Source organism: Hirundo rustica, chromosome 3 (genome assembly GCF_015227805.2).
Source record: "Hirundo rustica isolate bHirRus1 chromosome 3, bHirRus1.pri.v3, whole genome shotgun sequence".
Taxonomy (NCBI): domain Eukaryota; kingdom Metazoa; phylum Chordata; class Aves; order Passeriformes; family Hirundinidae; genus Hirundo; species Hirundo rustica.
In genome coordinates this window covers 5,656,508-5,683,046 of record NC_053452.1, presented here as the reverse complement: position 1 = coordinate 5,683,046, position 26,539 = coordinate 5,656,508, and the positions used below count along the sequence as shown (strand labels likewise).

Below are 26,539 nucleotides of genomic sequence, written 5' to 3'. Positions count from 1 at the left end.
GATTCCCCAGTCTCCAAACAAGAGCGAAGATTAAAGAAAATAAGTAGAACAGTGACATATACTTTTCCTGTCTCATGAAGTTAAAAGACTGTCTCTGTAGTCTGAAATGAATGACTGAATTATTTGACTTCATATTTCTGCTCACTAAACAGGCTCAGTAAATTTTTCCACTAATTTCCAAATTAGAATTAGGATTCTTCCAAGATGTGTTTCTTCACCCAATGAGCACTGGAAAGCTGCCCTTCTCCTGACAAAGGGCTTTCTCAGACCTTTCGCTCACAAATACAGAAGCTCACTCTCGGAAAACCAACAACAATCGCTACGATCAGTGTTTGTCACATGTATCACTTCAAACACAGAGGGAAGGACTTCTGCTAAATTTTACAGCGTCAGTAAAGGAGAATAAATCTGATGATGACAGCTTACATCTCCACAGGAAAAGTGAACTGGAGATGGTCTCCCGTGTCCACCATGTTTGCTCGTACTGGCAAATGAAATTAACTGTCAAAGATAAAAGTTTCTGTTTGCACATCGCGACCACAACATTTGGTGTGGACAGCAGTTGCTGCTGATGGATGTTTTCAAACTCGGCAATATGCAACACTCCACTGCTGCTGCACCACGTCTTGCAAAACATTGTGAATTCAGTTCATTTGAGAATGGAAAGAACGGCTTATGCAGCTTTGCATTATTAAAACCTGCCATAACATAAAGCTTAGCAGTTCTAAGAACTGAATAGCTGCCAAAAGGAGATTTAAACTGGCAACTGAATTGGATTATACTCAATATTGCAACTGAGCTTTTTAAATTTGCTGTCTAAGTCATCCAGCCGTTAGAAAAACTAAAACCTAGGAGTCTGAACCACTACTCAAAAATATTGCAACATTTACAATAATTGCCAACATTTGCAACATTTATAAAGATCATATAGCAGATTTATAATGCTAAGAAATATAGCAAGCTGAGAAATTATTTCAAATACTTACACAAAATAAATTACCAAAACTGCATTTTACTGGTATTGAGACTGGATCTTGCACTGGAAAAAAAGCACCCTGACTGCGAATACTGTTGAAAACAAAGTGAGGAATCACCTATCTTCAAGCAGAAACTCAGCCACCACCAACTGCTCTCAATCACCATGACAAGACACTTGTCAGATCCAGGAAAAAGTAAGTATCCCAGCCACTTACACTTTCTGCATACAGATCACTGCAGGACTTGAGCAAACAAATACTCTGCAGACCCTGCCTGAGATAAAAGGGCTCCTGTCTGATTATGCACAGATACACAACGTTAAATCAAAGAAAGGCTGCCTACCCATAGCCAGAACCTTCAAGAGATGCCACTGGTATGTGAACTCGCATTGCAGGCATACGCTGCACTCTCATTTGAGATTGAAGAATTTATTTTCCTTTGAAGCATCCTCCACTGAGCAAGCAGACATGGAACAAGAAGATACGAAGTCTTTATAACTAAGAAGAGTCAATTAACTTGTGCAACCTAACCATTAACACCCTTCCTTCCCATTCCTCATTTTAATCTAAAATCACATTACGGGTGAACTGAAGGAGTTATTTCCTCCCACCCCAAATTACACGACAGAAAGTCTGCGAGCCCTTTGTGCCAGCTGACACTGAAATTGCTCTACCAAATGCTGCATAAACTGTTAAGGCCTGAAGTATTGCACGTTGTCCATGACTGTATGGACAGAGCTGCAAGAAGCAACACCTTAGAGCAGAGCTACCTCTCCAGTAGTGACAACAAAAATTAAGTTTTTAAGTTCTCAGAACATAACCCAGTCAGTCCAGGAAAACAGGGAAAGATAATTGAACCCTCCCAGAGTAATGTTAAGGAAGTCAGAGCCACAGTAACAGGGTGACTTTCTTAGCTTATGCCAAGATCAGTTGTTAGATCTATTATGGATCCATAAAAAACCCCAAGCATCCGAAGACCAACTAGTATCTCAGAAAGAGAAGAAAATTTGGACTGGAAAAAGAAATAATTGCTTATCAAAGAACTGAAATTCATATCAAGTAACTAACGAGTCAAGAACACAATAATAAAAAATACCCAAACTTCTCAGTTCATGCAGTTACTTCATCCCCCAGTCCTTCAATCTAGAAGTCATAACCTTTGTGGATGCAGCAGTACTCCTCCAAAAGGAGCTGTGTGAGTACAGAGAGACTCCACAAACTAACATTTTCTACCTGCTTCTATGTATTCTCACGGATGCAGCCAGAAACTTCTGCTGCAGCCCAGAATATTCCAACAGCCTCACTAACAGACAGACAGAAAGAGCTGAGCATCAGCTACTGTGACAATTCTACCATCACAGAGGTGGCAAGACAAGACCTTGCTTCAAGAGGTCTTGGGAAGCCTGTTCATCTTCCAAAGAACAGGGCAGATCTTGAAACAATCTGCCCCAGTATTGCTGCAGGAAGGAGGTTTGGCTCCAGCAGCTCCTAAACCAGAGGCTATCAGCCCCTTAAGCTCATGATAACCAGCCTGGGTCAGGTGCAGCCCCTGGTGGTGCAGGTTAGTTCAAGAAGTATAGGAGAGAGCCAAAACGTTCAGATGAAAAGCTTGCGTCCTTCCACATCCAATTTATGACAAATGCTGGCAACCAAGTGATTATGAAGTTGCTTGTGTTGAGAAGGAAGACAAGAAAAAAAGAAAAGCACAGTTGAAGCAGCTGAGATATGCCCTGATTAGCTGTTTGTGGCATAAGAATCTGAGGGAAGCCACTGGGACATCCACTGTGCAGGTGCTGGAGATGACATTTCCAGAGCTATGAGCGCTGGAGGAGCTGAAATAGTTCCAGCATCAAGAAAGAGCTGACAGGACACACAACCAGAGGTGACTGTATCAGCAGTAAGGTGTGAACTTGGCTCATCTGGCAAGGCTTAGGCAGGATTTTTAAAGCAACGTGTGAATTGCATTAACCTCCCGTGCCCAAAGAATCACACCAAGGTGGTAAAGCAGGCTCCTTTTCTCTTTAGTATGTATCCCCTTATATGACTCTAATATTAGTCCAACTCGTAACAGCAGATACTTTAAAACCTCCTCACTTTTTAAGTCTTGCTTTTGTTTCATATTCATTAAATTGTTGATTAATTTGAACCAGGTCAACATCATCCATTGTGACAACCCCTCGGTTTAAGAACAAAACTCAAGTCCTTGTCTGATGAAAGAAATAAAACCTGAAGGCCTTTACCACCTTAGAAAAACAGGAAAGCAAATGTTTCCTTACAAGCTGCTGCCTAATCATTTTGCTATGGCCCTCATAAACAAGTGATATTTTATACTTTTATGAACTCTTATCCCATTATTCTTTCATGGCAAGCAGTCAAAATTAACTGTAGCAAAACAGTCACTCTATTAAAGAACAGAGATCTTTTTTTTTCTTCACTTGCAATACATTGTGTTCTATTTCAAGCCCAGTTTTCCATCTATAACTTAGTCCTAGTTGTAGCAGAACAAAATTCCAGCTTTTATGACAGAAGACTTTTTTTGATCAATAGAAGTCAGCAGCAAAAGCATTTGTGGTTTTTCTCTGGAAAGCATTTGTGGCCACAGACTCAAAGAAGGAAGAAAGGGAGGGGGATTAACTCTTCAGTGAAGGTCAAAAACATAATTTAAAAGTGAACCAAGAAGAGCAGCTGTGTCTGTCAGCACAATCAGGATTACCAGCTGGAGAATTTACCAGCAGTATGAAAACAATGCACACCAGATGTCAAATGTTGCAACTGTGAGTAGGAAAGCGACTCTGGGCATGGCACTGTCATGTTAATACTCATTACCAGAGAGATTTCATATTTAGTATTTATTTAATAATTAGACACTGCCAGGAAGAAACAATAACATTTTGAGCTTCACAGTGTAAGTCAGAGGCAGGTGTGCACTGGAAATATTTTACATCCTTTACTCTCAGTTATTCTTTCACTGCAAATGCAAGAAAACAATTTTAAAGCTAACTAGCAAATACTAGAACATCTGTGGCTGAACTTGCCTGAGTTTCATTCAGTTCAATCTGAACTTTTAACTTCAGTTTGGACTTTTTTTTCAACTAAATCTGAAATAAATATTAAGAAAAGAAGTAAAACCACACTCTATTCCATGGATAGCTATCTGGAAAAAATTGTACCTAAGTTATTCAAAAGTGAAACAAAATACTTCACTTACACCTCTACCAGAACTCCCTTCATCAGCTGCTTGTTATCTTTCTTGTCTTTCTGGGGCATTCTTGTCTTCTTTTTCCTGCACGTTTTATGCCTTGAAGATGAACTCATTCATTCCAGTGCTTGACTAATCCCTACTCCTTGATCATGATGTGAGAGAATTTTCCAGTTTTCATTGTAAAATTCAATTTTAACTACTATTTCTCTCATTAAAAATCAATTATAAGGCCCCAAGAAACTGAAAATACGGATGGGAATATTGGAATTATTTATCACAGAGGCTATTCTAGGAAGCTGTTTGAAGTTTGTTTTATATCTTCCTTGATGGTGCAATTGCTTTATCTGGAGGAAGACATGCCCACAGAAAAATATGGTACCAGCATAACTGAATCAAGATGAATAAAGTTATTCATATACAATTAACTGTCAGCAGAGGGAATGGAAACATGTTTGTGGCACCTTATCTTGAATATATGTTAGTATAGGGTTGTTAACTGCTGCAATTAGAAAAAGAAAATAGAAATGCCTAATCAATGGACCCATTTAACGGCTTATGCTACCATTACTACTTCTGTTCTCTTAAAGGAAGGAATTTCTTATATATTTGATTATCATTAATTCAAATTCTCCTTAGCTTCTGCACTCATTCTGCTGTATTACAGCCTGTTCCTCATGGCTTACCTTAGCTTTGCCATCCTGTGCAGACATGTACCCAACACACATGCTCTCTGTTGTATGGCTCCACAGAAATTCCACTGTAAAGGAAAATGCAAGAATTGCTTTAAAATACAAGATGCCATTTAACAAGATTGGTGTCTTGAGGAACAAATACAGCAAGGATAAAAAAAAGACAAAGAACAAAAACTGCTTAGAGCAATTAAATCTCCAAAGAAACAGCTATCAAACAAACAAGGTTTTCCTGAGTATTCGCAGCCACACACTGCAGAACTCTTACCCAGAGCGAGAATGTTACTTTGATGACACGGACCCTCTAAAATGAGAAATCCATCAGCTCCAACTGCAGTCTAAAACTGGAGCAACTTCTAAAGCAGTGGCCTGTTCCACCCATCAGTAAAAAGTGACAGAACTTGCACTTGCCTGCCTTGAACCCAGACAAAAGCACCCTGCAACAGCATAAAGCCACATGGCCGACTTGCAACAGGTAAAGGGGGATTTGTGGCTGAGCTGCCCAAGCGGGATACAGGCAAACATGCAGAAATAGTCAAGTCTGCAATATGGGAATTGAAGGGACAGAGCAGGCAGGAAAGACATCTGGTCAAAGCAAAATTGTCCTGCAGAAGAAGGAGGAGAGGTGTCTGATGGAATCAGAGTAACACGCACAATAAGAAAGAAAGGTTTCTGGCAAAATTAGAGGAAGTCCTGCGTTCGGAAGTATGCTGAATTACAACAGCAGATGAAAACACCCCCCTTCTCTGTGAGGAGTGCAAGGAGCACCAAAGGTAAGACAGGAAAGAAAGATGAAGAAACCTCTATCAAAGCACTCCAGGTCTGATTACCTGGACTTCCAGCACCAGGTATACAACATCAGCTCTCTGCTACTGCACTCACAGCTAATTCAGGATATCAGCGTTAAAAACCAACTGTCATGTGATAATGTGTCAGTGATAATGATTAAGAAAACTAATCACTGCTCACATGTATTGTTAATGCCTGTTAGTCCAGTAAGGTGCTGTCCTGAAGTCTGAAAGCATCCTGATTAATTATTTAACAGTCTGCTCCAGTTATCCTTAATTGCCTGATACATATGCAGGTATCTTTATGTACACAAACACACTCCTACTCAGCTGCAATGCAAAGTTCAGACAAAGAGCATGTTATTTTTATGTTCAGCTCTCTGTCAGAGGAGCTTTATAAATTGCCACAGTTTTCTTCCTGCTCTCTGTCACGGTCGTTTTTCTTTGTGTTCACAAAGTCCGTAACTTGGAAAAGGGGAAATTAAAAAAAATTAGCTGATCAGAATTCAAGGCATTTCACAGAATTCTGTTAAAGGTTAAAAAAAAGAAAATGCACTGAAGCACAAATTCTTCTTCTGGATTATGGGAGGTGTCTTACATGAATTACACAAGATGCCATGAACAGACATTTCCACACATTTCTCATGAGAGTGACTTTCACAGAGTGCAAAAAAAGCATCGCTGGATGGCTTTAAAAGTTTTACTCATTCCTATTGCTCACGTTCCTTTAACGTGGCTGACGAAGGTCACAGCCTGCTGAGCACGCTTATCCTTTGAACCACTTCTCCTTGCATAGCAATGAAACCAGAGCAGGAGATCAAAAGGTTGGACGAGCCCAGCAAGACCTGAAGATTTCTGACAGATATGCAGATACCATCATAAAAGAAAAATGAACTTCATCGTGGTGTGTGCTCTGCTCCTAACAGACTCATGACTGACACCACCAAAGGTGAATCAAAAGCTTTCAGAGAGTGAAACATATCCAGCACAATCAACGTGTGTTTGATGGGGCCAACCTCTCTGTGGCACCCCTAAGGCTCCACTGTCAGTGAAAGCGTTTTTTTTAAAGACATATTTAATCCAATCTTTCAATTTTGAGAAGTTGGGAAACAGTTCAGGCCAAATAGCCTCAAAATATTGTATCTTTGCCTTTGATAACTACCAGAAGTAGCCTGTACTAGCACAAACCTTGGCTATTGTTAGCCATTACAAGTAGTGAACTATAATGAAAATTCTAAATTACATGTATCTTCAGATAAGTGTACATTCAACCATTTAATAAGTCACTTCCTTGCCATTTGTTTCAATATTAAAACAAAACAAAAAGGTGATCCCTGTAACAAAGACATGAGCATTCCTTATTCTATACACCAAGTTTTTCGATATTAACTAACTTATTTTCAGTCCAAACAACAGAAGTACTACATATGCTTAGTTATGTATAATCTCTGCATTCATTATGAGGCAGGATATTTCCAAAGGTACAGAAAAAGTACCGTGTTACAGTTAATCTCAGTGTTATTTCAGTGGAAAGAAAACCAAGAATCAATGGACAAATAGTCTTACTTACGATGTATGATATATGGGAATTTTAAAAATTAATTTCTGAGGAAAAAATGCCAAATGTTCATCAATAGAATATGTTCTCTTACATGAATGACAAACACTAAATGAATAGAAAAAATTCTCTCACTTCCAAATCTCGGGAATTGAAGGTTAAGTTGATCTTGTTTGTTCTTACTTAATCAGACTTGTATTTTCATTCTCTTAACTCTTTTTTTAAGGATAGAATTTATGTTGCAGGATGCTGTTGCACTAGATAATGTCACAGTTGGGTAAATAATAATAAAGCAGAGTATTATACAAAGGCAAAACACTTTAATTCTGGTAACATAACCCCAATCTATATTAGACAGGTCAGTGTCACCCAGTAAATAAGAACATAGCTCCACATCTGAGGAGCACCACAGGAAAGGAGATGGCACAAGTGTCATCCTGAAGTAATTCATATGCCCCCAGTCCCAAATTCCTTCCCTTAAAGAGGCTTTATTGTCTCAGGGTTGTATTTCCACCCTGTTCTGCTCTTAGTCTACAGCCTTCAGTTCCCATCTGTTTCTCCCACACGAACCATGTGACAGTTTTCCATAACAGATTTTTCTGTTGTAAAGCAGCAAGATAGAGATTGTGTTACCAGGACAGAAAGGGAGATGAAGGGATGTTTCCTGGCCATTATCAAGAATAAGCAACCATGAACAACTTTCCTTAAAAGTTTTAAGTTTATCCTCCAAATTCACACATTTTCTTCTGCTAAAAGGAGGAATAAAGAACTTTTTAGAAAGCATTTTTCACAAATAAGCTACTGAGAAGGAAGGAGTAAACAGCTACATGCATTACCCCCAGCTATAGATGTAATTTTTCCTACGAGGAACACATCCTGCCTCTCCACAAGCAACTCTTACATCCATGCCATAGATTTAGAAGGATCCCACCCAATCCTCTCAATGACAATTCTGCTTAGCAATAACGACTCAGAAAGAACGCTCTTTTCTGGAGTTTTATTGATATTAGCCTTGTTCGTTCCCTATTTCGCTTTCTAGATTTTTTTTGTTCTTTCAGCATCTATTCCTTTTTGCACAGAGATTTTATTTCACCCTTCACTTTGAGTTAGCACCCAGCTGAATTAAAAATGTGTACGAGTTTCTTACCTAGTAAAGTTGGCTTTTCCTGTGAGGACTCGGGGTCTGCTGAACACCTGCAGGAGCGGAGAACTATCACACCTCCGAGTACACCATCTTCATTGGCCAGAAAAGGTGAACCTGGGCAACATTGTCGGGGAGGATTACTTGCAACAGGAATAGTCTTTTTTATTATTTTACTTTCTGCCTTTCCCCTTTAATCTCGTCACGAAGGGTTGAAAAGACTGACAGATCAAACAGCGCTTTTACAAAAGCATCAGTTCTCTTTTTTCCTGGTTTTTCAAAATAACAATTCTATAGAACGTTAATCTACTAATTCACCAGTAATCAAAAAAATGAAGAGCTACATGGAATAAAACAAGAATGTTAAACATTGCATTTGTGAGCGCAAACCCATTTGTTCACGGATCGAGGAAAATATAATGAAAAATGGAGTGTCAAGTTGAAAAAAAAAATTGTGACTCAATATTTAGTTCTTTCTGTTCTATAAAGACGTATCTCAAAAATCAAGCAAGTTTAGGGAATTTTTACATTTATTCCTTTTTGCCAATTTAAAGCCCTTTGTACAGAGACATCATCAAACTGCTATACTGTCTGCATTGCCGTTTGATGAATACTAGCAGAAAAGCCTAAGCACATCCTTTTCACAGTGGCTCCTCTGTTGTTAATTTAAGACATAGGATATAAAAGTCTTCTATCAGAAGCTGGAAAAGCTTTAAAGGTAGCTGAGCCAAGCCTAAGTATTTCTCTGGTCTGCAATTTGAAAAAAGATTCCTATAGCTTTAAATGTGGAAACGATGGTATAATTTACATATAATTTAAAATGTCTTGAGTCACAAAATTAATCAAGTTCTTGCACTTAGGCCCATAGACATCCTAGTTAAACACCTGCATTATACTGTCATTTAAAATTGAACATACAATTGCAATAGCCATTTAATGTAATTCTTTTCAATTCTTTCTTTAAAATAAATTAGTGTACAGACACTGGAATTTGCCAGCCACAAGAACATTACAGCAGATCTATTCATCAGACTCCTTTAACTTGCCCACAGCTATTTGTATGATTAAAATTACTCCTTTAATGCAAATAACAACAAAAAAACAGCCCAATAAAATCCCACTTTGAGCTTTACCATAAAGAAAACTAAAAGCTTTATTGTGTTTTCTCTAAACATTAGAGCAGCCACCTTCAAAAGTGATACATGGTGATCACTGCAATAGAAGCCCACGTTGCAGGAAAATAATGAATGTACTATGCTTAATAAGCAGTAATATCTTATTTGATCTAATGCAAACAGATATTATCTTTAAAGTGCCACTTGCTTTGTAAAAGAACTATTACCAGTTACAGTTACAGCTCCTGTACGCCCTGACTGTGACCAAATCCCTGTGAAACAAGAATCCAGCCCATGATAAGGATATAGAGAACAAACCAGGAAAATATGTTTGGTTAAAATAGAAACACAAGGCTCGGAAAGTTGTGAAGAGTTTTACCACCCAAGTCAAAACCAGGCACTTCAAAGACAATGCCTCTACCTGGACTTGGTCTGCAGACTTAATCTCACACTAAACTGCACAAATGATTTAGGCTCTAAGCCATGCTGTGGCAAAAAGCCATTGCAATGAGACAGAAAAAGTTCTGGTTTGGTTTTTAATAAGCAGTTTCTCCTTCCCTTTCAAGGCCTGTGAAGGATTCCTCCAAGGTTCTAGTGAAAAATATGAATTCTCTCTCTAATTAGAATGGTTAAAAATGTTCTATTTCATCACAACACCGCCAGAAATCAGTATATTCAAGGCCACAGTAAAACACTGGGACTGGATGAATGCACATAATACCAGACAGAAACGACTGATTATAGTTTATGGAGTTGGTGCCACTGAAGTCTTGTTCTAGAAATGCTTCCATTAGAATAATCCCTTTTTTGGGGGGATTTTGTTTCTCCCACACTGAAAAAAACAGATGAAAGGGAAGTCTGTAAATAAGCTAATTACATATTTCTTCATTTTCCCAGTATTTTTTCCAATATGCCATCATAACTGATCAAAATTTCAGTAACCTGAGTAACGTGCACATCATCTTTTGAAATCTTACAAGGTTTACAAGGCTTCTTTCCATGTAGAGACTGCAGAAAAGCACGTAACACTGCATTTTCATCAGAATTCTTCCATTTTTACAGGGATTTCTTTGCAAGAACTAAATATTCATCTTCAGTAAAACACAGACTAAAATAAAACAATCACTCAAAGCAAGTGTTTTGTGAAACTTATTTTGAAAGAGGGCTTGAATAAGTTATTTAAAACTTGAGCTTCAAGCACATAAGACAAAGTCTTCAGCTTACAACTTGATCCAAGAAGATGCTCAACCTCTACACGAACAACTGCGAGCCCCAGTTCTGTCAGCATAAACAGCATTTATTTACTGACATTAAACATGGTGTCCATTATACTGCCCCTAAGAATGCACACAATTGTTTTCTGAACAAATTACTTCCTTCGACAACGATGCACCATGGAAGCTTTTATTACCAGTCCACAAAACTCAAAGGCTTTGAAGACCACTCAAAAGTTGAAAAACCAATTGTATTAATTCAGCCTTTGTTAAAGTCCACTGCCACCCTGCTGCAGCTGGAAAACTCCAGGAGAGGATTAACTTAATAGCACTGCACCTGAGATAAAAGTCTTAATTTCAATATCCATAAAACACAATAGATGGGCAAGACACTGACTTTCTGAGAATGACACAGGTTGGGCTCTTGGACTAAGAAGAAATGTTGGTTATGTCACATGAAACCAGGTCACACTGCACTAACTTTGTAACAGTACTATTGGTGAGACAGAGATTAATAAAATAATTTTAAGTGACTTGTAGCAGGTAATTTGAATGGAGTATTGACTCAAATGTCTTAAAAGTTTGTGTTACGCAAACAAAGCAAGGATGATGGGAGACATTATCTCTCCTACAGACAAAAACATAGCCTTGCTTGCCCTTTTGATCTTCTACACCATTTCATCATCCCCTGCAGAACGAGCATTATTCTGGAACGGTGGGAGAAGTCTGAAGAAAGAACTCACCCCTTGTTTTCATCTCCAAACACAAGCAGCAAACGAAGACGCAGTCACTTGCGCTACCCCGCAAAGGTTCAGCATCTTCCCACCCACACCTCTTCCAAGGGCCACCCTGCTTCCCCGTTTGTGCTGAAGGCTGCCATTCCCAGAGACATCAGAAGCAAATTCTGTGACTACACCCTCACCCATCCCAAATGCCTTCAGCAGCAAGTTCAGCTCAATCATCTCGAGTGCAAAATCAGCAACAAAGCGGTGCATGTCTCCAACTCACTGCCTGAGCTGTGGGGAATCGACCTCTAAAAAGTGTCAGTAAAAACAAGTTGCCTGCAATAATAACGTGACAATATTCTAGGTTCCAGTACATTCAGGCTGTTTCTCTGCTCTTTAAAATCAGACCCTAGGCCAAATTAAATACATGCTGAACAGCATATTGTTTAAAAGTTACTTATTTTCCAATTAAAGCAAATTTTCAAGAATGTTAAAAGAAGGATTCAGTATAATACCTTTTTTAAACAAGGATCTTTCTAGATTTGCAGACGTACTGATGATGACTACAATTGTGCTAAAGAGTGCATTTTAACAAACCAGACAGTGCAAATGAGGAGGTTTATGGCACGCAAAATTCCAGACAGATGAATGCTATGCATCCATCATTAAATCTGTAAAAATAATGGTACAAAAGCAGTATTATACTTTATTTCTAAAGAGAATCCATGTACCATACACAGGAATTAATCTGAGTGTTCTCAAAACACTGTGAATTCAAAAGTTAGGAACATGTTTCATTAATTTAGTTCTAAAACTCATTTTGTTACAGCTGACCCATTGAGAAAAAGAAATAACAGAGCAGACTTTGGTAAAAAATACCAATATAGGTAATGGCTTTTTAATATATATATTTAATTAGTATTTCAAGAGGAGGAGAAAAAGCGGAAGTAAAATACTGCCACTTATATTAAAGGCAGGATGGCTTCTCATTAGAAGGAAAAAGTTATCTGGCTCCCACCTCCTACACAATTTTTGCTCTCTCTTTACTCTTCAGAAAGATAGATTTTCCTGTACAAATTCAAAATTTAGTTAAAATAGAGCCAAAAATATGCCTACTAGCAAAAACCACTGTTTTCCACTGCAATAAAATAGAATTGCTGCATAAATCTTTGATTTAATAGCTTGCTAATGACAAAATTAAAAAAACCTGGGGCTTTAAATATAATTTTAAGTCTCATGAAGCTCCGTGCTCCTTTCCCAGTTACACTGGCATACCACTGAGGAATGTGGCATGAAAAATCCAAAGTAAAACTCCAACTGCAGCATTAACTAATAACGTTAGCACTGACTGGCCACACCAGAGAGAAGGGGGAGGATAAAACCAAACAGACCCCATATTTCAATAGTTTTGGTCAAGTCCTCACCTGCCCCAGTCACAAAACTACATTTTACAAAACACATTTCAAAAGCTCGACTACTCTGTTATTGCTGTGCGGCACACAGAAAGCATTCTTACATTTTTATTTGTGTATTTTGTATGTTATTAACCTGCAGCAACGGTGTCTCAAAAACAAGCAAGCAGGTCTTCACAGCAACTCCACATTCACTGATCCCTTGAAGTTCTGCAAGAGCAGCCAGAGCTGAACACCACGACCCAGATCCAGCCACTGAGCAGGGACAGAGCTGAGAGACTTCACAAGTGTTAAAGCAAATAATGGCCTCAACAACCAGCCTTGCTCTGAAGGAGCTCCAGTTACAAGTTACTTTTTCTTCAGTGTCTCTTGCGATGAAGAATGTTTCCTCCAGATCGTGGGATTGATAGGAGTTGTTCATTTCTGATCCTCTGCCTTTTTTCCCCATAGAACCATTCCAGCTCAGATTCAACACTAAGCTGTAAATGAAGTGTTTTATTTACACTTACCCAGCTGTTCATCAGATGTTTTTACACTCATACTCTTCCGTAGCACAGAAACCATTACCAGCTTCATTGCTTACATCAGCTTTCAAAGGCTTAAAGCTTGGGTCTAAACACTGACTGTGGTGTAACCAATTAAGTGCTTCAGCATCCCCCGGTTTTAACAGAGGGCATTAAACAATTCTAAACCTTCTCAAGCACTGTGTGAGTGGAACTCTGGCTTTTTCAGGTCAACAGTCTGCAGATCACCTCAGCCACTGGACTGTCAGCTCGTGTACAGAACGTGGTGGAAGCCAAGCTGTTTGCCACTCTGCTTTTCTGCTATGTATCCCACTAAACTCCAAGGTAACAACTGAAATAAACATTAGAGGAATATAATAAGCACTAAATGAAGCCTGCTTTTAATTTCATGCACCATTATTTGGTGAATGTTTAAGCACAAGCTGTCTCAAGTCAGAGGTCTTTATATTTCATGATACATTAAGTTACGACATCTATGCTGAATTTTTAAAGAAGGTGCAAGGGAAAACACCTGCATTTTAAAACTTTACAGGGAAGATTTTAAGAAATTAAACAACTGAGGATACCACAGACCAATAAAATCCCAGTGCTTTTGACATGGAGATGCACAGGGAAGACCCATACAAATCCTTGTGGAACATCACCACACTGTGTTTATGAAACGTCAGGATCACTTCATTCTCTGCTGAAATCTTTTCCTCTGTCATGGAGAAGCATAATAATGCTTCCATAGTTTGTCTCCTCTGCTAGAAAACCACAAAGGATACTACAAAGTTTAGAGTGATGCAGCACCAAAGGAAACTATAATGTAAAGTAAATAGAACACTGTGCAATGCCAGTCACAGTCTTGTTACTGTTAAAGTACGAGGCATTTTCCTCCCCAGCAAGCATAACTAATAATCAGGAGATTAATATTCTAAGGTTCCTAGCGGTCCAAAGTCCTGCTCAGAAGAGAGGATTTTGACACTAAATTTCTAGAAGGGAAAGTATCAGCCTTATCCTTCTGCTATTACCTTTCTGCAGACTTCACTCAACTGAAGCATTGTTTAAAAATATAAGAATAGAGAAACATATCTCTGCTAAGGAAAGAATAAATATCAGATTCCAACTGTGTCTTTCAGCTCATTATTTTCTAGTACTTCATAAGAAGTTTTAAAGCACCATTGGTATCGCTGCCATTGTTAAAAGCCCAGATTTCCCGCCAATGAGATGACACAAATATTTACTCTTAAGTCTACATTCCACAAACTTGGCTGCATTTGAAAGGAATGATGAGTAACAAAATCCTCTGTTCTGTTTGGAAGGTATTTGTGTTTACAGAACACCATTCTTTAACTGTGAACCAAGCCTTTCGTGCTCTTTGACTGAAGATATAGAACCCATTCCATTTACAAAAAAGTCTAGATTTGATTTCTCTCACCTCTGATTCAACCACCAGTTGTGCATTCTCCACAGTAAGCTGGCTCTGAGAAAGGATGAGAGAAGCACATCTGACATGAGTTTGCTCATCACCTGCTGTTTAAACAGCACTCGCTGTCTAAGCCAGGCATTCCCTAGCTGGAAGGATTCCCAGGGCTCTGCAGAGACTCGGAGAATCCTATAAACAGGAAGCACCAAACTGATGGCAAGTGCCAAAATCAGCTGTTCATTCCTCTGATATAAGTAATACACATTTGGACTTCTGATAAAACGTTCTAGCTCAGCTTTGTTAAAGACTGGGTTTTTTTTTTCCAGTGCCTTTGGTCCATTATAATTCTGATGACAGTTTGACAAGAGCACAAAGCAGGGCTCTAAGGCAGGCAAGGGAAGCCTCCATGCACGCAGCAAGGCATCTATTAGCCCATTTTACTCTGTTCTTTCACAGTAACAAATCCTGCACCATACCACACATCCCGTGCTAGCAACTAGCACAGCACCTACGAAAAGTCAAGGCAAAAAAACATGTTTAGTACAAACCTACTGCTCTAAGTGCAATGCACGTTTTTAACTGTTGCTCTGTATTTGCTGCATGTAACTTTGCAGTCCATCTGCAGAACTGCCAAGATCTCCAAAATTTCTCTACCAGCTACAAACACAATACTATTCTCACATGTTACCAGCAAGATGTATCCGGATTTTGATGTTTTCCTCTATCAGTCTTCAATCGCAGGACAGCTGAGCACAAATAGATTTTATGTTTTCTAACCCAACCACTTCATCTACACAAAAAATAAAAGTGGTTGTGTCTTTTTTCCCCACATCAGCACTGCCCAGAGTATAACTGAGCAGATCCTACGCATTCCTGCTGTCAGGCAGCAGAAGCTTGCAAGTTTCTGAAAACACAAGCCAGACCTGTCCTGAATTAAAACTATAAAAAAGGAATTACAAAGCATTTCTATAATTGTTAAATAAACCTTTTTTTTTCAAATTTTCTTTTCATGAAGAGCATTAATTTGATCCTGTCTCTCACCCTTTTCACTTTCTGCTGTTTAGCTGGGTTCAGTGTTTTCCCAAGGCAGTAACACATCACACTGATAACCTGGTACCTCTGTGCAGCTCCTCTTTTCTCTGCAATTGATAACTCAGGCGTAACAAAAACTTCTGCAACATTTAACGGGCTCTTATCTCCGACAGAAACATTTTCATATTTCCACTAAAGAACTCAAGGTGTGTATCACATAGGAGCCAGTTAACATTTAAATGAAAACACCTGTTACGAAAAGTGGTGGCAAAATATGTTTGCGTTAAACAGCAAAACGAGAATTGGGGTTTTTTGCTAACCGTTACCAAACACAACAAAGCAAGCCCAGAAAAGTCGAAGCAACTTAAAGAAGGTACCTTTAACTAAAAAAAAAAAATTAAATTTTGGGCTTTTATCAGCCAGTCTCTATGAATTACCTCGTCAGTAGCTTTCCATCTTGTGTGTGTATATGCGCTAATATGAAATTGCGGAAGGCAACATGCTATTTGGGCTTGCTTTTAGTACTCTTACCACAAACAGCACAATGAATTTTGAGAGTGTGGACTAAAGATCTGACTTTCCTAAAGTTAGGCCACTTCCATACAACATCTGCAAAGCTGGTTACAAATTAGGAAAGCCACCACAAGCACCCTTCCTAAACGCTTCTTTTGGGTACACAAATTCCTAATTTTGTGCCTCACAGCATGGGAATGCATGATTAAATATAAAAAGCTACATTTTTGCTGCTTGGATCAGAATTTGTTTTAGGTAACACACAGAGTGTTCCGCACTCCTGTAACACCTAGAAATGACTGCAGCACAGCAGCACATTATCAAGCGCAGTCTTCCAATGTGAAGGTGACTTCCCCTCAAACAGTCAAATGTCAGAAGCAGAATCTAACATGAATTCAGCATTATAAAAGAAATCAAAAGTTGCTTGCCAAGACCAAGGGCATCAGTCCTTGGGACTCCAAAAGGTGTGTGTATGTCCCTCTTCCAGTTCTAAATAAAGTCTCGCAAAATGAGCTCTGGCAACACAGTGCATGAGTATTATGTTGTCCGTAAGAAATTTTGGAGATGGAAATTGTCTGAAGATTAAAGCATGAAAAATTTTAAGAGGTATGAAAACACTGCAAGTCAACATATGTGCCACAAGTTTCACCAGAATTTTCAAAAGGGCAAGACTTCATGGTTATTTTAAAAATCCACATTCATATTTTGCTTATGACTTGAGGAAAGATCTATAATTACAAGAAATTGAAGACATATTGCACAATTCTCTTAAATCAAAGAAAAATTTGGTTTTTTTAACAAAGTCCATTTCACTTTTTCAAGGAATTAATTTTATGATATAAATAACAAACCAGAATCTGTATGTCCAAAGCATTTAATTAGAACATGAAATGGTTTTGAGGTCTACTATTTTTAAAAGGGTTAACATGAGGAATAATTTTTACTAATGCTCCTAACCCATCAATTCTAAAATATGCAATCGTACACCACAGCTCATGATTCAGACAGGAAATTCCTTCTTCAAACCTCTCCGGGTATTCTATGACTCACATAACAATTGAGGTATTTCCAAGGGTTTTCCTTTAAATTTCCTAATATATTCTTCTGTAGTTTAACATTTTTCAGATGTAACACAGCGCTAAATCTGAAGCCAACCGCAACACGAGGCTTCAACAGAAAACACAAGAAAAAGTATCTTCATTTAATAGAGTTACTTGCATTTTCAACGATGTTGGGTGACATTTAGGCAAATACTCACCAATAAACTTGTTTTGCATAGTCTCTAGGAGAGCTTGGTGGGCATCCTCTGTTTGCAAAGCACACGAACATTCTCTGGCCAGTATGGTCCGGACAAGGTGCTCTCCACAACCTAAAGAAATATTAAGATTGGGAACAGTCAAAATACAGACATCACGATGAAGAAACCCTGCCATTAATTTATATCATCACATTAATTTGGCTGTGATGATGCAAAATAATGACAGTTTCTTCACAGCGATGTACACGACAAGTTTCTGCCACGTATTTATATTTTTTCAAAAGGTTGACACAGAGTCACTCAAAAACTCAACTAAGTCAGGGGTTTCCTCAAAACTTTCCTGAAATTTTGACTTCACAAAGTCATAAACCAAACAAAAGTTAAGTACAGTAAGAAGAAACAGCAACACTATCTCTGACTTGGCATCTCTATCCAAATAGAATCCTCTTACTAATCATTCTCTTGGGAATGATCCTTGCATGCAGCTCTTCGAACCAAGAACAACTTCAGTGACACAGTAACTCCTTTTGCATGACAGAATCTTCTACTTAGTCCATCTGATTCAGCCTTTTTGCAACAAAGGAATACATGAATTCACCCGTGCTTTTATTGCCAAAGTGGCTGGTCATTGGACTCCTAATACAAATTCCTGTAATTTTTAAAGGTTCGTCCTCAAGAAACGAAAAAGCTTCTGCAAACAACCATTTATTGCCTCAGTGCTTTCTGTACCTATCCCCTGAAACCTATTTTTGGTGAAGACAAGCAGGTCATTACTGCTACTCTTGTTCTGTAGGAACACTCACACCTGCTGTTTTTTCTCCTGCATCCTTTTTCATTCCTGTGCTTTGGGACACACAGCTGCAGCCAAAGGGCACCGTGAATATTTACTGGACCAACTGCACTTTCTTGGACAGGAAAACTCACTGCTGATATCTTCCCCACATAGACCAAGGTCATCACACTGCTTCTGCCTCCTGTTTGTTGACATTTTTCCCCAATGGCAGGGAACCAGACAGAGTAGCTAGAAGAGGTTTAATGAAGAGCCAGGTGAACTGTGTTATCCAGTTAGGAAAGAAAAAAAATCCCATAACTAATGTAGACCTATAAGGTAACAATGAATCCAAGTTATCTAAATGTAACTGACTACATTTTGATCAGATTTGTAACTCATCAGGACCTAAAACTGCATTAGACACCAAAATGTACAGAGAGAAATCCGATACAGTCCGTTCACAATTACATATAAATATTTCTAGCACACTTCTCATTAAATACAAGATGATGCAAGCACTGGAACCAAAAGAAAAAAAAAAAAAAAAGAAAATCTGCTATAATCCAGTTGGACTTCTTAGCTCAGGTACAGAACTACATAAATACACCTACACAACCTCCAGAAACAAATTTATGGCTGGAAACAGCCTAGTTGCTTCCAAGTGGCAGGGAGCTGGAGCTGGTAAGACATCAGACCTAGGCTGGCTTCAGACAAAGGCAGCTCAGTCTCCACGGGTAGCTCCCACTTTACTGGAAGCACTAACAAGCCCAGAAGAGAGCTGAAGCCAGCCTAGATGTGGCATAAAGAAAGATTTCATAATTAAACCCAACCCAAAGTGGCTCCAGTGCAGCCTGCTGAGCGTCTCATCGCTGGGCATATGCTGAGTTTAGAGCTCTGACTGGTTTGGGTACGGCACAAACATGTTGGCAGGTCTGGCACTGCGTATTGCAGCTACTCACAGACTGGTTTCTAGCTCTTCTCACCATTTTAAACCCTAATTAACATGGCAACCTACTCCAAGAATCACCCTCTCTGGCTACTTGTAACACAGTTATACCCATCCCCTTAAATGCACAGTGAGTTCCCACCTTTCTTCAAACATTGCTAGTACAGAAGGAAAAGGAGAAAACCACCCTCCTCATTTTCAAGATTTTTAAAAAAAACCAACAAACCAACCCCCCCACCCTCTGGAGCACTATGGGTGCATTAGATGTCAGAGAATCAGCCCAGAGACCAGATTGCTGAAAAATTGTGTACACGTGTTCCAAAATCCTGCTATGTTCAATGATCAAAAAAATACCTTGGTCTTCAGTTATGTGTCCCTGCTAATGGGCAGCGTCTCCTGATTAATACAATTCAGCTAAACTGAGTTGTTTGAAGTGGGACGCTTTGGCACTGAATCTACAAAGAACTGGCACAACAGAAAGACAAAAAATTCTTTGTATAGCAAACAGATTGAGTAAAAACCAGTTACAAATTTAGAGGAAAATGAAAGAGCCAGAATACTACAACAATTACACAGCCAAGGGAAGTCGTTCTTGAGAGAGCACAAGGGAAAAAGTGTTTTCATTGAGACTGTCAAGCTCTCAAGTTAATGAAAGAAGTGTCCTGGTTAGGAGATAATCTTCAAGAGGCTCGTGCAATAGAGCAACCTCAGCAGCTGCTTACAGGAGGGTCTGTCCATTCATTTCCCTCATTCCACCCACACTCAGAAGCTGCTGCCCACATAGAATTGCGAGTTATCTACTACTTATTCCAAAGTGATGGATGAAGAACATGAAAAAACCCCACAAGATGCATTTTACCCATAGATAAAAACAGGGACATTACTTTTTTTTAACTAAGAAACTTTATCCACCATCAAGTTTTACTGTAAAGAACAAAACAGGCCATTTTTTTCTTGAAAAAACCTGTTAGTACCTTTAAAATATAACATGTATTACCTTTAAATAGAACTATATTAATAAGGAGCAGAGGACTTAGACTAGGAATCAAACAAATGAGACACAGATATCAGAGCGAGCCTATGCATCTCCAGTGCATCAAGTAATAAAACCAGATGTTACTACTTCACAATTTTCAAGTATTTCCTAAATTGGCATCAAAAAAAACAATGGCCATTTTTTAGCATGACGTATAATGTCATTTCCCCCTCCCCAAGAGAATGACTTTATTGAAGAGTTCCCATAACATCAAGTCTGCTCCAAAAAAATTTCAGAGAGAGAAAACTTAATATGGGTTAAGAACAGCTGCAGCCCACGGATGTGATCCAGGATCAACCACAAGGAAAGCAGCTTTGCAGTTCTACTAACACATCACACATCTCTACATCCCCACAGACAAAGTTATTTCTTTTTGTCATATTTATGTCAACCTATAAGGCAGCAAACTTACAGACTGCTGCTGGCAGCGTATGTAAAAATCTTTCAACACATCACTTGCTGGCAGTCTTCAGGGACAGATAACTAAGGAAAACAATTCCCCCATTTGGAAAAGAAAAATTTGTTACTGTAGTTTTTGATGTAGGAACACCTATTTTTGAAGAAGAAAAAAGAACAGCTAAGCAGCGTTTCACATATTTTGACCAGATACAGGCTGAGAAAAAGAATTACACTTTCTATTATCTCAAGTCAGAACCAAACTTCTTGGAGGTTTAGCAGATCCATATATCTATATAGCCTATAACTGGGGACACACTGCACGTAGTACTAGGACTAGGCACAAAATTAATGTATACATTACTAGGGGCAATCAAAACTGATTTATAACTTACAATATAAAGTTGTGGGTTCAAATTTATAGTTCAGTCACTTTAGTCTAACCGCCAGCACTAGCCAACTTCCAAAAGAGTTGTATTAACATGACTCAAGACAGCAACTCCAGTGAAAGCTACTTAAACACATCTCCAAATCATGCACACAAGCTGATGAAAATGTAAATCTGGTTCAATTGCTTAACTATCTCACATTATACTACATTTAACGGCAAGTGTTAATACATTTGGCATTTCCTTCACTGAATAGTACTAAAACCAAACCAAGAGGGACTCCCACAAAGAATCTTTCAATTCTGCATTAAAGTCTCAAATACATTCATTTTACTAACTTTCCTGTAAACAGAGTTTAAATCATTTTATTATCCTTTCCCAGTTATGATGATGACTTCTTCAGTAACCTGAAGCTCATTATATTTCAGAGATGAGCATTTTGCAATGACAGACAAATGCTTCCCTAAGACTTCACACGAGTGACTCAAGAATGAGATGACTAGCTGGAAAAATTTACTGGGTTAAATTAGTGCTTCACACTGAAGTAACTGTTTCATATAGTAAACAATTAATTTTCCTAACACAGTAATATTTTGCAAACACCATGTTGCCTTCTCGTAACTCCTCCACTGACAAAAACACTGTTGTTGGAACTGCTGCTGTCAGTTTTTGCAGGGCTAAGTACAATTAACTGCCTTCCTCTAGGATTGCTGCTGGCAAAGGCAAAAATGCTTCTACAGAAAACAAAGAGTTTACAGAGATTATTTTGATAAATCATGCCTGACAAATTTGGTGACCTCCTACGATGAGGTTACGGCATTGAAGGGTAGGAGAAGAGCAACTGGTGCCATCCAGCTGGACTTGTGCAAAATATTTGACACAGTCCTGCACAACATCCTTGTCTCTGCTTTAGGGAGGTGTGGATTTGATGGGCAGATAGCTCAGAGGACAAGGAACTGGCTGGACAGCCACACCAGAGGAGTTGTGGCAATGGCTCGACGTCCAAGGGGACACCAGTGACGAGTGGTGCTCCTCAATCTCTGGGACACTGGGATTGAGAGCACCCCCAGCAAGTTCAACAAGGCCAAGAACAAGGTGCTGCACCCGGGCAACCACAAATAGAGGCTGGAGGAGAAGGGATTGAGAGCAGCCCTGAGGACTTCTGGGTTTTTGGTGGACAAGCTGCTCAACGTGACCTGACAATGTGTGCTCACAGCCCAAAAAACCAACTGCATCCCAGGCTGCACCCAAGACAAGAGCATATAGTAACAGGACAAGGGGGAATGTCTTTACAGGGAAGGAGGGTTGATTTAAATTAGGTACTAGGGGGAAAATTCTTTACTGTGATGGTGGTGAGACACTGGAACTGGTTGCCCAGGGAAGTTCTCAACGTGCCATCCCTGGAAGTGTTCATGTCCAAGCTGGAAGGGACTTTAAGCAACCTGTTCTAGTGGAAGGTGTTCCTGCCCATAGCAGGGTGTTGGAACAGGATGATCTTTAAGGTCCCTCCCAACCCAAACCATTCCAATATCCTACAAAAAAATCAACAGAAACATACAGACGGGTATTTTGACGCAAATTTCCAGTCTCCTAGATTAAGGGGAAAGAATACACAGATTCCTAAAGGCTCCAGGGATATATGGCAACAGATTCCTATGACAAGGGAAGGAAAGAAAAATGCGGTCTAATGGCCACAACACCTTCATTTTGTAAACAAACTACAAACCCAAACAAAACTCTAAGAGATCCCAAAACACCTGTCTTCAACCAGAAGTTTCAATTCCAGTCTGAAAATTACTTGGAGATCCTACACAAAATCACTTGAAGATCATACAGAAACAGCGACACTGCTTTTCAGAGAGACATATCCCGGATCATGCCACAGTACAGATTCTGATGCAGTGCTTCTTTCAAAGTGCCAGGCACACTAAGGGTGAAATAGAACTTGCCTTTTCTGCAGTTATTGAAATGAATAATTACTGAGAATAATACAGTTTTACCTCCTGTTTAAATACTCCTCATTGTTTACTACAAGATTTGCACAGGAACAGTCAGGAATCAACAACCTTTTTTTTTTTTTTTATAGGCTCTTTTTCTTCTGTTATCTTACGAAAATATAGCTGTTTCGGATGTATCAGTAATCCTGTCAAGTTACTATTTCAGCAGTAGTAATTTGCTAGTTAGCCTATACACAGCCTATGCACAGCTTCCACAACGACCAAGTTATTAGGGGGGATTTCGTGATATTTTTATTTTTTAAGATTGATAACATCTTCAATTTTTAGCTATTATATTAGATACTATCTTACATTGCAAACAATTTTGAAAAAAGGTACGAAATCTGAGCTATAATTTCTAAATGTTCGTCTTTCTGATAATTAGTTACCAAACAGTAACTAATACCCAACTCACGGGTTATACAAACCTTAACCTGCTACAGACTTGCATCTTCCATTTGAGCTCCATGCAAGAAACCAAGGATTAAACCACCGGGGTTTTTCCTCAGCATAGTGACTTCTCAAGACGTCTAATGCTTGAAATTACCACAACAAGAGGAGAAAGAGCCCAGCACAATGTAAGCTGCACATCCCATTCAATGCGTGCTCTGCATCTCATAACGTTCCTCCGATGGAACCAAGATGGCAAAGGAAAGGAAGGCCTTGTGCAAAGCCAGGGCCTCCGAGCAGCGTGTCAGAGAGAAATTGTTTTTCTGCTTCTTTTGATGGGAGATGCTTTCAAGTCAGGAAATTAGAAACAGGTGTGCCAGAGGGCACACACACACACACACACACACACATCCATGCACCACACTGAAAAACACGCGTTTTCAATTTTCAGACATGAAAGAGGCTCCTGTTGAATGGAAGGAGAAATGAAAATCTCGTTTGCTTTCTACGAGCCACAAGCAGAGGGCTTATGGAGCTCTGACAGGCTGCAGGAGCCTGTCTAGCTAGGAAACACACAGTACACCTCGACACAAAGTGTTGGAACTTCTTTTAAAGGAGTACAGAATGGAAACTTGCATTACATAAGGTCAAGAATGGAAAAATTAATCTAGTTTACTCCACTGCCAAAGTATGACTCTTCGCTTTTCAGACGCTAAAGACAGAAGTTACACGTTATCTGTATTTTATCATCTATTCTATGCAGCAGAGTCTGAACCTGGCCCTGTTGTTTCTGTCCTGTTAAGCTTTGATGTTATTTTCAGTTCAATAGCAGTCTCTAAAGTGTCAGCTAACAAGTTAAAGAACTACTATTTCTGCTTTATTTCCTGGATAACTTTTAGTTATGCCTAATGGAAACACAGTGAAACCTAGTAAGTTCTGCTCGTCATTTCCTGCATCTCTAGAAAGAGCTGACTAAAAACTTGCAGGCAATGATTTTAAAGAACAGAATACAGTACAATAAAAATATTTGGTTGGCAAGACACTGATACAGGTAGTTACATACTGAAATAAAATTTTAATGTATAACTCTCAAAAGACAAAATGCTGCAGTCTAGCAGGATGCACTACAGTGTTAAATTAAAGTTACATAACTTAGATTTTTTTTTTTTACTCCTATCAGCTGCTGTATCTTGTCTTCATACTAGCAGGGGAAATTTTTAAATTACTGACCTGCTGCCAGAAAAAACACCTGCAGACAAAGTCCTGTCCAATTCCTAAAGCATTGATCCTGGAGGGCTCAATGGAGCACATTCCTGCAGCAGACAGAATACTCTCAGATGATTTACCGACTAAGAAAATGCAATGGAAATTTTCCAAAAGGTTGAAACTTTAGTAAATTTGGGCAGTTTTCAAAGATAACAAAAGACAAATTCAACATGCAGACAAACTTGTGTCTAAAGTATCTTCTCTAAGGAAAGGTAGAAAAATTGTCTCTAAGTTTTTCATATGAGAAAAAGAAACTAAAATCACTCTAAAGAACAACTCATTCAGCTTTTCTACAATATGACAGATAAGAAAAAAAAAGTTATAGAGATACAATGCCGAACGAATGAATCCCTAAATTCTAAACAGTGGTAAATGGCAGATAATTTATTTTAAAAGCTTCTTGTTTGAATTACTATGAACAAAAAGAATATCAGATGTACCTCCAAGAGAGGTTAGGATGAAGAAAAAACGTAGGTCCCTTAAAGAGGATGTACTTTTTACATTCTTCATTACATTTAATACATTTTGAAAGATTAATTTCAGTTCAGATGTAAAGAAAGAAGCCTACACTTTTGCCCATGCCTTCCTCAAAAGCGAGCCCGGAGCCTTCCGCAGGAGGCTACAACTTCCACAAGCCTCTGCCACCTTCAAGCCTAATAAACATCATAACATCAAGTCCAACTAAAATTTCGAGAGGCAATAAGCACTCTGATTACTGTATCCATCCAGTTCTGCTTCCCAACAAGCCTTCCAAGGGCAATTCAAACAGCCATTGTGATCCTCGTGATGACAAACCCCTCCGCTCTGAACGCTGCAGCGCTGCGTTTCATTGACCGCTTCTCGATGCTCCCATTCCCACAAATCCTCTCTGCCTGGGACCTCCTCTCTCCTGCCAGCCTCGTGGTGGTGCTGGGTTACTTCACACACCGCATGCCACAAGCACTGAAGCCTCCCAACTGCATCTGTACACAAAGGCTGAATGAACTCCTGACAGAAACATTCCCTTCACAAGGTAAACGCTGATCCGCCTGGAGATCGACCTCCTCTTCCTCCACCCTACTCCCTGGTTCACGGTAACAAGGACATAACTCTTCTCCAGATGCAGCTGCTTCATCTGGGATGCATTAAATTACCTCTTATTCCCCAAATCTTACAGGACCAGACTGATTTTGAGAGATAATACATATGTCTACGAAGAGATCAATTGTATGATAATACCTATCTCACGTAGTGTAGCTCAAACAAGCTGCACAGGATACAAGATTTGCATGTGAAATTCCTCTGGGCATTCGGGAGCGTGGACTCGGAAGGACAGGCCAGACAGACAATGCTGCATTTGTGTGTTATAGAAGGGCTAATAACAAGTTTGAAGAAAGATTTATGATCACATTATAAATGTCAATCACTAGCACAAGTTGCTCAGAGAAACTGTGGATGTCCCATCCCTGGAACTGTTCAAGGCCAGGCTGGATGGAGCTTTGAGGAAAAAGTATCCTTGCCCAGGGTAGAGGGGTTTCATCCATTAAGGTCCTTCCAACTCAAGCTATTCCATGGCTCTATGAAACAGCACTGGCCAGGTATTCACTCACTGGATCCTAACACAGCCACTACTGCCCTCAACAAAAAGGAATCACAAAGCTGAAGTTATGCATTACAAGTTAATTTGTTCGCATTAAAGCTTCCCTGAAAAGTATTCACTCTAGATTTGCACATCACTGTGGTTTGTTTGGAAAAGGAGTTTTCAAGCAAGAATCTACAGAACAGCTTCCTTAAGGAGACCAAAAGGCTGGC

The 26,539-nt window shown here is 39.2% G+C and overlaps 1 protein-coding gene across 11 annotated transcripts in view; it reads right to left on the bottom strand.

Annotated features, from left to right (window-relative positions):
* The window catches only part of TASP1 (taspase 1), a 77,423-nt gene that overhangs the window by 5,974 nt on the left and 44,910 nt on the right, over positions 1-26,539 (bottom strand). For 8 of the 11 annotated variants that reach the window (XM_040060010.1, XM_040060018.1, XM_040060015.1 and 5 more), the window contains 3 exons: positions 17,557-17,667; positions 8,362-8,472; positions 4,863-4,936 (listed from right to left, as the gene is read on the bottom strand). In XM_040060010.1, the coding sequence (XP_039915944.1) occupies positions 4,863-4,936; positions 8,362-8,472; positions 17,557-17,667 (296 nt within the window). Of the gene's footprint in view, positions 1-4,862; positions 4,937-8,361; positions 8,473-13,175; positions 13,301-13,634; positions 13,677-14,765; positions 14,811-17,556; positions 17,668-26,539 lie in introns of those variants that run through there. The other 3 variants (XM_058419976.1, XM_058419978.1, XM_058419977.1) reach the window with 3 other exon arrangements.